This window comes from Corella eumyota, chromosome 3 (assembly GCF_963082875.1).
Source record: "Corella eumyota chromosome 3, kaCorEumy4.1, whole genome shotgun sequence".
NCBI lineage: Eukaryota > Metazoa > Chordata > Ascidiacea > Phlebobranchia > Corellidae > Corella > Corella eumyota.
The window spans coordinates 8,720,310-8,734,028 of NC_137492.1; the positions used below are offsets into that span (position 1 = coordinate 8,720,310).

Sequence of the window (13,719 nt, forward strand, 5' to 3'; positions counted from 1 at the left end):
GAGTTTCTTGTTCGATAAAAATCGACAGCGCCGAAATGTTAATGTTGTCATTTTGGCCTCCTTCCATATCAATGCAGCCCACAAATTCAAACAGGTTTTCAAACACTTCGTCCAAAAGATTTTCATTGTTCTCTTGTAGTCCCGTCAGATCAATTACGGGTAATTCTGTATCTATGTCAAAGTCAGGTATACTACCGAATTCACCAAACGAGCTAAAATCTACACCATTAAAGCTTAAGTCCGAAAGAGATTCCGGACCGAAGTTGAAAGAATTATCGTCAGAAAATTCGTCAAAAGATTGTCTCTTTTTTCTTTCTGCAAAAGTGGTGAAACTGTTTACTAGTTGGTTAAGGCACATGTGTTAATGAATATACAGCTCAAGCGATGATTTGTATAAACGTTTTGAAACGACGTATTTAAAATGGTAACTAGTAATACTTATTTTAATTTTAAATTTAATTACTTTTTTGTTCTAGTTTTGAATATTTCTTTATGCACTTGCTTGCGGGTTTTAAAAACCTAGACTCTTTTCGTAAATATTTCTCTAAGTTTTTTATCAAACAGCCAGCATTGTCATTGTTATCGTTATGCCTGTAAATTAAATAATTTAACATTTTTGTTGGGGCAAAGTCGGTGCTTACAAACTTTGTACAACCCTATTATGTCTATGTTAAGAAATGGTAATTTTAAAAATTATCTATGTCTATGTTAAGAAATGGTAATTATACTTAACATTGTTGAAATCATACCCGCAATTTTGTTCGTTATTTATTTCAAACCAACTGCTGTCGTCTATTACGAACTGAACAGCATAATCTAGATTCTGAAAACATAGGCATAAATACAATTTTCGTAGCAAATAGGCTTTAATTATCATTTATAAAATAACAAAGTTGTTTTGGTAAATTTTTTATATAAGTACCTTGCTAGTTTCTTGTTGAATGCAATTTGTGAAGAAATTTCGGATGAATTTTGAAGTTGCTCGTTTTTTCCTATGTCCCCTGAGGTACGGCAAATGACAACCTGTCATATATTAATCACCGATAAGTAACTATTTAACGAACTAGTACGATGTTTAAACAGTTTTTTCTCCAATTTAAACAGTTTTTTCGACGATTTTAGACGTTTAAATATATTACAATAGTACGCACTTTTTCATACTTCCGTATTTCAAAGTGCATATTATAAAAACAGGACTTACCGGTTGTAACTTGATTACTTAAATAAAGAGCCAGGTAAAAAAACAACAGTTTCATTGTTAAACTTCTTTAGAGACTTAACTTGCTTCATGCAACTGATTTTTTAACTTGTGTTTAATGAAATATTTATGCACTAACAGAGGATGATACTACAAAAAAATGTTAAATTTTACGAAACTGGTGGGTGGAAAAATTTCGTATTGCCTTAAGGGATGTTTGTTTTGCAAAAATTATCCTAGTTTATTCAATTCCGATATCCTTTTGGCAATGTATCCTGTATTTAAATGTTAATTTTAAACATTTATAATTACTAACTCGGTATAGCAACCTACTTTAATAGCAATGTTTTATTTAAAAAAGAAATAAAAAAGTTGTCTCTTATATTATGAGTTGGGGTACCATTAAATACTGTTTATAATATTGGTATTGACGTAATATAAAATTAGTTTATCTGTTTTTACAAATTTACTGACTAGCAATAATCAATTTTATATTTATATTCTTGGGCTTTTGTCACCTTGGGATAAAGTGAGTGCGTCTTTATAATCAATTCTCGGTAACATTTGTGGTTAAGCAACAACTTCTTCTAAATTGATTACATCATTTTGCGCTACACACTTTTTGCCTTAAGAACTAAAATGGCTATGGGCGATATACCGAATTAAAAATGTTGCTTTATTACTAACTACAATTCTAATATTTTTATTTTTAATTAAATTTTTATATATTTTTATAAAACGCAAGAAGGTGTATCTCTTAAATCGAGCGTTTGCACATAACAAAATAGTGTTCACATGTTGATTTTCTTTTGAACTAGAAACAATTTAACGAATGACATGCTTGGGTTTTTTGCAAATGTTTTATTATATCAACACCAAAAGCATTCAAATATGTGCGAATAAACAATATATCATTATCAGAATATTTACTATTATCAAAATTTGAATGATTATATCAGTATTTCTTGAAACATTTATTCTTTAATTTTTTCAAACACAGGAAAGCTTTGTCTAAGGAATAAGGTCGGGGACAATACCTAAAACATAGTTTTAAATGATATTTAGAGAAAAATATTTTAGTTTTATTATTTAAATTATAGTAAAATTTTTAATTCGGTGCTTACATGCTTTTTAATTCGGTGCTTACACCCACCCCAAGCACAAGTTCCCGTATTACCCAGCAGTGGCCCGGACCTGAGAGTCTAGCTTCGATCCGAGAAAGTGAATCAGAAGGGGAAAACAACGTCAAAGTAAAAAAATTATTTGATTTTTTAACACTTTTCAATTAATTCTGATAAAATCAGGTTTTTGAAAAAAAGATTACTACTTTTAATTTAATAATATTGACTTCTGTCATTTATTTTTAGATAGGTACCTTTGCGCCCATTTTTGAAAACCCAACAACTGTCAGACGCCGTCGAGACGACTTCGAAGACGAGGAAGATGACCTTTTGGTGACCTCGGGCGACCTTGACGAAAATGTGAGTGGCAAAGTTGGTTTGTTCGACGTTGTAAAAAGAGAATTTCGATGCAAAACTGCGGTGATTACTAACAGGGCAATATACGAAGACCCAAAAGCGGTTGTCAGAAAACCAAAAGTGAATTTTATACAGGTATTTCTTTAAATAAATTGTGTTATTTTATGTTTTCTGTTTTGGTTGGTTATTAGAGTCGTGCTGTTATTTTTTTTCTTGGTTAATTTTTGTGCTACAACTATGTATTGGTACCGGTATTTTTATATTAACGTTTAGGATATGAAAGCCAAGGTTAGTATAGCAATGGAAGTAAAAAACAAAGGAATGGAGGAATTACAACCAAATACTTTCACCAAGCCTTGTTGTATATAAAAGGTAACAAAAAAGGGCAAACTGAAGTTTAAAAATATAAACTAACACAATTTTGATAATTTTTTTTAGGTTTAGACCCGGACGAGGGAGTAACTTGGAATCCTGAATTTGAATCTATGGACAAAGACAAAATGCCGTTAGGGGTTATGCCAAATGAGTTAAAAGAGATCAAAGAAGCGGTGGAGATTGACTGTTACCTTAACTTAGCAGGTTAATTTACACTTACATCAAAACTAAAAGTAATTTATTGTTATAAAATTCGGTTTAATTCTCCGCCTTTTTTACATTTTGACATGGTGGCTTTTACTTAAGGCTTAATTATGAATAGCAATTATATTGAAAGTATTTGAACAGAGTTATTTTGAAGAGGTCCTTTAGACTAATATAGGATTAACTTGAATAGACGAGGATTATTTCTAATTCCTTGTATTGCTTTTGACGATTTTATTCAGGGTTATTTACAAACGGTTAATGTAATTCGTTTTATATTGAAAACCCACAACGCTATATAAAGTCAAAAGGTTAACCTTTTATTTTTAAGTTTGTTGTATTTTATTTTCAATTGTAACAATAGTTGATTTTTTGTTTTGGATACAGTTTAATATTGATACCTTTGACAGTTTAAATAGGTTCAAAACAGCTGGCAAAAACACAACGAACTCTCCAAAAGCATGACACTTTAAAATAAACAAATACAGCTTTATGAAAAAAATAATTTTGAATAACTAATATCGCTTTTTAAAAATTGAAAAATGACAGCGTTAAATAATATCTTGAATCACGTATATTGGTCATCCGATATTTGTAAAAAACAAATCATCAATTTTTCAACTTTTGATAAATGCGACACAAAAATATGACATGAAACACAAACTATAAAGTATATAATCAACAAATTAAGTATAAAAGCGAAAGTCTAATTGTGTGTTAAACCTTACTTCGGCCTTACTTATTTATGAGTTTTTACGTCCAGCGAACTGACCAAAAAGCTATATTGCCAGTTATTTAAAGCGAAATAAAATAGGAGAATGCGCTTACAAACAATAAAGAAAATACAAAGCATTATTGATAAACAGAACAACAAGTGCGTCGTAAATGACGATGGGGAGTGAAAAATCTCCCGCAGCTGGGATCAAGCCGAATGATTCAGCGTGAAACGCCGAAGCTCACTAAAAGTGACCTCCCGCTAATAAATCATTTCAAATTTTTAATAAGATCGATAATGGACATAACATACCGGCCCCAAATGACAGAGTGTAATAACACGAGGGCATTTAACAACAAAAATGTTCATTATACGATAACAAAATACAAGAAATAAACACAATAACTATGCATTCGAAACTTTAACAAACATACAAAGTATTCAGTTAACATTACGTATAACATATAATAACGATAAAAACTAACGCTACATCTATAAGGTAGCAAGTGTGCCAGTTCATGCAATACAAGGCACACCTATCACAAAAATACGTTTTACAAAAATGATATGAGGTGTGAAGAAGAAAAACTGAAGAAAAACTGTGTAAAGAAGAAAAACTGTGAGGCATGCAGGCGTGAATACAAACACAAAAAACATAGAAAATACAAATTTATGCGACCCCTTCTAAAAGGCAAATTTTGCGAATGTCTCGGGTTAAGGTAGCATATGCAGTGCGCACCTGGACACGGCGCACCATCCCGTTCTTGTCTTTAATGCACTTCTCGATAATCCCCTTCGGCCAGAGTCCTCTCTTCGCGTTCTCATTAACGATTAAAACCACGTCGCTAACCGTGAAATTCCTCATCGGTTGAAGCCATTTTTGTCGCAATTGTAACAAAGGCAAATACTCTTTGGTCCATCGGTCCCAAAATTGATCAGCAAGAAGTTGAACCAACCTCCACGATCGCCTGTAACCGTCTGCCTTGACAAACGTGTCTGGACGCAGGTCATTGTCTATTGCTCCTTTTAGCAACATACTTGGCGTCAATGCCAATTCATCTTTGCAGTCGTCGCTGAGTGGCACCATAGGTCTGCTGTTCAAGATTCGTTCCACCTCAGCCATCAAGGTTAAAAGTGAAAAATCGTCAAGAATGGTTTCGCCCACTATTAGCCTCATGATTTTCCGAACGGATCGTATCATCCGCTCCCAAACTCCGCCTTGGTGACTCGCAGCTGGCGGATTAAAACTCCAATCAATCTCATTTTGTAGGAGCGCGTCGTGAATTTGCTTTTTATTCCATCTCCTGATGCCTTCTCTTAGCTCTCTCTCGGCCCCAACAAAGTTTGTGCCGTTATCGCTATAAATTCTTTTTGGACGAGAATCGGCGGTAAGCATCAATAAAAGCACTTGTTTCTAAGGATTGGGCTACTTCGATGTGAATAGCCCGAGTAGCCATGCAAGTAAAAATACAAGCATATCGTTTAACTTGACTTCTTCTACTTTTTGTGAGAATTGGCCCCATGTAGTCAACTCCCACACATGAAAATGGAGGATTATTTGAAGTGACCCTCGGCATCGGTAAAGTGGCCATAATTTGTTCCCCCACTTTAGCAGACCAAAATCGGCATTTTCTACAGCCTCGTAGAATCCTTCTGACAGTGGCTTGTCCGCGTACAATCCAAAAACGTTCTCGAATGGCGGACAAGACATGAATTGTTCCCGAATGCCCATGGCAGCTGTTGCGCTATTTAGTTCTTTTAGCGATAAAAATTCAGGAATGGCGTATTCGTCGTTAGATTTAGCTTTCCGTTGAGACACCTTCCGTAACAAAAAGGTGCGATATCGCAGAATCCAGGCGGTTGCTCGTTGTAGGTTTGTAAACGAAGAATAACGACGCCACAAACGCAGTAAACTAAATTGATCACTGCAAACAACATTACACAAGGTCACTGACTTGACCTCAGGATCGGCGGTCAACAACGGCAAGATAGCAGGGCGAACCGGCCAATGTTCGACTGTCTTATAAAGAAAGGTTGGGCTTTTAAACCACAGGTCTGCCTTGTGCAGTTCATTAGGCATTAAGCCTCTTAATGCAATGTCAGCGGGATTTCGCTTTGTGTCAACATGCATCCACTGTTCTGGTTTCGAAATCGAATGAATCATTTCTAATCGATTAGCGACAAAGGTTTGAAATCGCGTTGATGTGTTTGTAATGTATTGGAGAACGGTTGTAGAATCAGTCCATAAATAAACATTGTCAATTTTATATTCCAGTTCTCGACGTATAAGGTCGCTGAGTTTTACGGCTACCACGGCCGCCGTAAGTTCGAGTCGGGGTACGCTTACAGGCTTAAGGGGAGAAACACGTGCCTTTCCCATTACAAAAAGACAAATAAATATTTCCATGCAAATCAATCATGCGTAGATAACTAACAGCACCATAACCAACATTGCTAGCATCACTAAACGTGTGCAGCTCAATACAACAATAATCAACATTTACAGGCTTAAAACATCTGGGTATACTAATGTGCTCTAAATCAACAAGAGTGTTAAGCCAATTATTCCAAGTGTTAATATGTTGTTCTGAAACCGGATCGTCCCAGCCCAACTGTGCAGAACATGCTTTCTGTAAAAGTTTGCGTGCAGGAAGAATAAATGGAGAAGAAAAACCCAATGGGTCATATACCTGACTTACCATCGATAGTATACCTCGTCTCGTGGACGGTTTAGTTTGAACGTTTACTTTTACCTCGAAACGGTCTAAAGAGGTGTTCCAGTACACACCAAGCGCTCTCTCGGTTGGCAGTACGTGTAAATCTAAATTTACCACCGAAGATGCCAAGTCACACGCTGGTATTGACAATAGTACGGACCTGTTATTACTAATGTATTTCGTTAAAGGAAAGCCACCGCTTTTAAGAAGCGGTGAAATAGCAGATATAAGTTCTACAGTATCATCAACAGACTTGCACGACTTTAACAAATCGTCCACATAAAAGTTACGCTTAATAGTATTTACAACATTCTTATCTGCTTTTGTTGCGTTGTCGTCAGCGGTTTTCCTAAGCGCATATGACGCACAGCTTGGCGACGAAGTTGCACCGAAAATATGCACGTTCATCTGATAGTCAACTGGGGCTCGAGAAAGGTCATTATCGGGCCACCACAAAAATCGCATGGCATCACGATCACATGGTCTCACAAAAACCTGATGGAACATGCCTTTAATATCTGCCACAAGGGCAATAGCCTCTTGGCGAAAGCGCAAAAGCACTCCCACCAGGCTGTTAGTAAGGTTATGCCCCTGTAATAAAACATCATTTAAAGAAACACCGCAGTGTTTCGCAGCACAATCAAACACTATACGGAACTTAGGGCCCGTACAGTGGTGTGGTATATACCACGTTATATCATTTACACAGTTCCTATTAGCCAATACAGTGGCATGTCCTAATTTTACATATTCATCAATTTTCTCCCTATATTGCCTAAAAATATCAGGGTTAGCAATAAACTTCTTCTTCAAAGATTGCAGCCTTTGAAGTGCCATTTTCCTATTCTTTGGAAGTTTGATATATTCCTATTTCCATGGTAATCCGATTTCATAGTGTTCGCCGTTCCGCGAAACTGTTTTATCCATAATTTTCAACGCCCTTTTGTCGTTTAATGACATTTCGCTCTTTGCTCACAATCAAGGTCATGAAAGTCGCTCGACAAAACATTTAAAATGTCGCTGCATGATGCTGATACTTGTTCAGGTTCATGCATAAAGTTAACATTTATTCGTTGCGATCGTTTCTTTATATTATGGTCCGAGCCAAATAATGGCCAGCCTAAGGCCATGTGTAACCCGAAAGGCTGGCCCTTTTTGCCGTAACGCCATTCAGAAACCCTGAATGCATCGTGAACGTTGTTTCTCAAAAGTAGCTCCACTGATTTTGATTTAAGTTCAGGAAACTTCAGGTCACGCAGATGCGGATACATGTTTGCCACCTTTTCCGTAGGAATGCTGTCACTAACGTTGACAGTATGGTCGAGCACCAAAAGTTTTTCGACATTAAACGACTCTGTTTCATTGATCCCCTTTACATATAACGAGTCAACTCGGCTCCCATGGCTTGTTACCGAATTTGCTGTGTAGAGCTCGATATGTTCATTTGTCTCCTTGAGACCCAATTTCTTTGCAAGGCTTGCAGTGCAAATACTTGTATCTGAACCGTCATCCAGAAAAGCGTTAGTTTCCACAAAATTACTTTGATTGTTGCCCCAAACTTTAACTGGCACAATCTTGAAACGTTTCACATTTTTTACGCTGTTGTGGGAAACCTCGTTGCATGCCACAATAGCTGACTCGCTTTGCGGCTCCGCACTAGCCTCGGCGCTACTTGGCGGAATATTAATATGCAGGAGAGTATTGTGTGTCTTGCCACAATCCCTACAGCCTTTGTCATATTTACAATCTCGGGATTGATGTCCTGCTCGAAGGCATTGAAAACATAAGCGTTTGTTTTTTACGTGCTCACGTCGATCTTGTGGGGTTTTTGATTTGAAAACTCCACATTGCCATAAAGGGTGGTGTTCACTGCAAGATGTGACCAGGGCGGGTTACCTTACCTCTAGCGGTGTATTGGGCAGTGGGCACCTTTGACCTGCAGTCCCGTTCAAGCTGCAGGCGGTGTAAAGATCGACGTTGATGTTTCGCAATTCTTTTTACGAACAACATAACATCTTCAAATGTTGGTGTCTTGCCATTATCTTCCATGTCATTAGCGAATTCTTTGTAACTTTTCCAAGCATTTTCTGGAAATCTTCGTAAGACTTTGAAGATTGTGTCTTGACTGTTAAGGTCATATTCAAAGCCACCTGCACTTAAAGTACAAGCACAAAAGTAAAGGTCGTCGGCAAATGTGTTCCAGCCGTCGGCATCAAACTCTTTTAGTTTTGGTGCCTTTACTATTTTATTCATTGCAGCTTCTTTGAGTATATCAGGCTGATTGTACTTTTCATGCAGTCTAAGTCGTGCCTCACGGTATGCCTTTGTTCGTTCTGCAATGCTGTCACAACCGCGAATCGCTTGTAGGGCCTCGCCAGTACAATATTTAAGTAGAAAACTTAAACGGGCACTATTATCGTGTATTCTACGTTCAACAAATTCTTCAAAACGTCTTATAAATCCTAAGTATTGTAACACGTTGCCACTAAAACTATCCAATTCAATCTTTGGCGTGGCAAAATCAAAACTTGAAAATGGCGGCTGATGCTGCTGAACAGGTTGAGGTCGGTCATAAACACGATCTTCTTGGCCGGAAAGATAATTTCTCGGGTTCGCCAATACAGACGGCCTTGGTCGATGTGCCAATGCCGGTGAAACTGCAGTTGGTGCCGGCCCCGCTGCCTTTATTGAGCGAGGTGATTTGTCGCCTTCGTATATTCGTAAATGCGACAATGATGTTTCATTAAAGTTCACTTCTGGTTCGGTAACAGGCTTTGCAGCATATTGTTTCAGTCTTAAAGGCAAAACTTCAGAGATATCGGAGCCAAATTCGCTATCTTCGTATCTCTCAGCAAAACGAACCTTTTCTTGTGCATGAACAATTTGTTCCTGCATTTTAAGTTCCTCGCGTTTCCTGTTTAACTCTTTAACTTTTCTCTGAGCTTCAAGCTCCTGCCGCTGGGCTTCGAGTTCCCTTTTCTGGCGCTTAGCTTCAAGTTCATCTTGAAGTTTGTCAATTTCGTGACGCTGTTTCATAAACTCGGCTGTTGAGCGGACAACTTCTACATTTTCTTCGAGAGCTTCAACGCTTCGTCTGCTACGGTGCGAGCGACCAGATCTAATCGACCGTCCGGCAACAGAACCTGCTCTTGAAGAAGTTTTTCGAACACAGGTCTCCAAATATGCCTGGTACCGATTGTCAGCTACAACTTTCCGCTGTTCTACTTCCTTCAATTTTAAAGTAGCGGAGGTTCTTACATCTCTCTCTGACTGGGAAATATAGTTCTTGCACGCGCCTACAACTCTTTCGTAGGCCATATCAAAGTCACCCTTTAACCTTGTGACTTCTTTACTATCAGAACACTCTGCTTCCATTTCTTTGTAAAGTTTGTTCTCACATCGGGTAAATGCCGATAGAGCATATGTACGCTCTTCCTTTGACCCCAAAGGTCCCGACTTAGTAACAGTTTTACTAGTGGAAATGTCTACAGTGGTAGACGAAGTAACAACCACACCTTCCGTTGTTACGGCAGGAGAAGTGACGTTTCCTTCCTCCATATTTCACAAAAATTAATTAACAACTTAATTAACAAAACCCTATGTATATTATTAACCAAACACACAAGTTATTGAATCTTATATTCAACAACTTTACAAAAGCTAACTATCACAAATTAGCACACAAAAAATACTTTCAACTACGCACAAGTAATACCTAACAACTTTCCAAATCTTACTTAGGTAAAACTCATAAATCTCGCAATGTAGGATCTAATACACTCCTACTATGGCTTAAACAATTATTAAACCCCAATAGAGTACGCTGTAAAGATAAGCATCGATAAGAAAGTCACACTTAATTAAAATACACAAAATAGTCGTGTTAAATCAAACTCGCTAACTTATTACCAAAACCTGCCCAGAGATTCAATCTACCAAATGTAATCTGTACAAGCGGCTTTTAATTAGAATTGAAACTACAGGAAATGCGAAATAAATGCGACACAAAAATATGACATGAAACACAAACTATAAAGTATATAATCAACAAATTAAGTATAAAAGCAAAAGTCTAATTGTGTGTTAAACCTTACTTCGGCCTTACTTATTTATGAGTTTTTACGTCCAGCGAACTGAACAAAAAGCTATATTGCCAGTTATTTAAAGCGAAATAAAATAGTAGAATGCGCTTACAAACAATAAAGAAAATACAAAGCATTATCGATAAACAGAACAACAAGTGCGTCATAAATGACGATGGGGAGTGAAAAATCTTCCGCAGCTGGGATCAAGCCGAATGGTTCTGCGTGAAACGCCGAAGCTCACTAAAAGTGACCTCCCGCTAATAAATCATTTCAAATTTTTAATAAGATCGATAATGGACATAACATACGTTTTTCATTACAATACATATCCGTTATAGGATATGTTTATATAATACTATATGGCAATTCTCATTGAAGGTTTGTTATAGTGGTTGACATGTAAACATATTATAAAGCGTGCTGAAGATATTGTTTAAAATAAGAGTGATCAATTAATTAATGTCTTTCACATTTTATTTTTTGTTTGTAAAATGTTTTTAATATTTTATTTCAGTGTTTACTATCTAAAACAGCTGAGTAAATTTTCGTAAAGGCGACTAAATTATGGTAACTATTTAAGATGGTATCTGCCCATATTATACCATAAACCTTTTAACCGGAAGGAAATTTACCCGAAAATTAAAATTGACATTTTAACAAAATTTTGGTCAACCTTTTTTAAAAATTTAAGGGCATTTTTTAAGGAAGAGTTTGGGTAAGAAAGGATTGATAGAAAATGTCTTATTGTCGGTCAAAAGCTGTTTTCAGGCATACAAGTTTTGGTTAAAAGTTCATTCGGCAGAATGGTTTTCAGTAAAATGACAAGAATTCGTATTAAAAATGCCTATAGGCATAACTAAAACTAAAATTTATAAAAAATATTTTATGTGTTTTGTTCTAAGGTTAAGAAATATCATCGTATAAGCACATGCGTATTTGTTTCCATTTTGCTAATAAAAAGTCTTTAAAATTGTTCATAACCAAAATATATGTTTTTTTGTAGTTTGCCTTATGCACAAAGAGCGGGTTCCCTACAAGAGAATAAAAGAATATTGTTTGCACGTTGTCGATATTAGAGACGACCACATTAAGGCTAATATGCGTGCAGGAATGGCATGTTATTACCTAAGAGAATATGAACTTTCGAGATTTTATCTTCAAAACGCAAAGGACTACTCACACGAGCCAATGGGTAGGCTGTATTTAATTAAACATAAATATAGTTACTTTGGGTATTTAGTTTCATGTTGCCTTTGGCAGATATAAATATTTAAAATGATTTTTCTTGATAATAAATTTCTTGACAATTTTTTGACGCAAAAAAAACTTTGTACTATATATAAAATCTACGACTAGAAGCAGTGGAGATCGAACCTAAATCATGAAGCAAAAACGTTTATAGTTGTACCAAACCATCGAATTTATTTATATTGACTTAAGTGTGTACGTTGTTATGTTAACATTTGTTTTTTTATTTTTTTTAGATCTTAACATTAAGAAATATTTGCACATGGTTGAAACGCAACTTTTGAAATCAAGAAAAAAGAAGTAAATGCGCCCACACAATTAAAAACAGTGCAATTTTTTTACAACGAAATTTTTGTCTGATTTTTTACAGCCCATCAAATCTCATTGCTTTTGCAGTTTTTTTCCGAAACTATAATTACTTTTATGGCTATATAGAACCGTTAAGTTAACACGTTTCTATTTTTATTCGCTTAATGCTCTTTATTAGTTGAAAAAAAAATTGTTTTTATTTTCTTGGTAATCTATGCTTAAATTATATTTTAAAAACATTGCCAAACATTTTCTGATTGATGGTGTTGTCACAAACAAAACAATTCACATAACTGCCTTAAAAATAACCACGAAAATTAAAAACCGAGCACCGCACGCAAATTCTTGCCTTAAGCTGAAAATACAATTTAATTGGATTGGCACAGCTGTATGCAGTTCTATTCTCGCTTTTTATAGAAAGAAAAGAATTTTTTTTAGAAATGGTGATTAAACTCGTAGTTTAAAACAAAACAAATTAATATTTTGTAAGCAAAAAAAAGGGCTGTTTATTAACCTGTAGATGCCATTCTATATACCATTAAAGGCAATACCAAATATTATAATGTTGTTTATATTATCAAAGCTCAAATGGATATACAAATAAAGGAATTTCAACTGATAAAAATTAGATAAAAAGTCAAACTTATAAAAGGTTAGTGCTTTTTATTTTCTTGTGTTAGTTGTTTATATAATTTAGTTAAAAGCAATATGTAAACAAACGACCATGAACGTGTAAGTGAATTGTACGATGAACAACATGCATAAATATTACAAATATCGTAAACGTATACTTAAAATGAAAAGTCAACGTAAACCTAAAAGGTACAAAAGCTGGTTCACGGTTAAACATTTAAACTTTGAACCTGACAAATTGAGTAAGAAGTTCTAAAAAAGTCATTTGGGTAATAAATATATATCTTGAAGTTGGCAAAATACGTTGTCAGCTTCAAATTTAAATACTTGAGGTATTTGATTTAGTCGTTAAATAATTTGGTTGTTGCTGCTGTTTTAATGTAGACAATGTTTGTCGAATATATTTTGGACTTTTAAAATTCTGTCCAAATATTATCCGTCGTTTTGGTTTGGACCTATTAGTAATTACTTTAAAAGTATATTTATTTTTCAAAATCTCCAAAGTTGAAAAAAGAAAAAAAATCGGGTACTTCATCTGCAAAATAATATCTTTGTTATATTTTACGAACAAAAGTAAAATTATAACATATGAACTTTATGTTAACTTTTTTTAATATATGGTTGTGTAAATTATTAATTAATTACTTACTGCATTGACACGTTTTACTTTCACTTGCTTTTCCGCCAATTTTATTCTCGCAAGTTCTTGTATGTTCTATAAACCTCCCTTTAGAGCAACTTCTGTACCTAGTTTTTC

The 13,719-nt window shown here is 35.3% G+C and overlaps 1 protein-coding gene across 1 annotated transcript; it reads left to right on the forward strand.

The window, feature by feature from the left end:
* Nucleotides 1–2,322: 2,322 nt before the first annotated feature.
* Nucleotides 2,323–12,395, forward strand: LOC145745929 (tetratricopeptide repeat protein 9A-like). The gene is given in 7 exon segments (XM_082564110.1): nt 2,323–2,442; nt 2,566–2,811; nt 2,950–3,001; nt 3,004–3,048; nt 3,115–3,255; nt 11,776–11,964; nt 12,257–12,395. Coding segments are annotated over 7 exon segments (861 nt in total). The 3' UTR covers nt 12,325–12,395.
* Nucleotides 12,396–13,719: the final 1,324 nt, after the last annotated feature.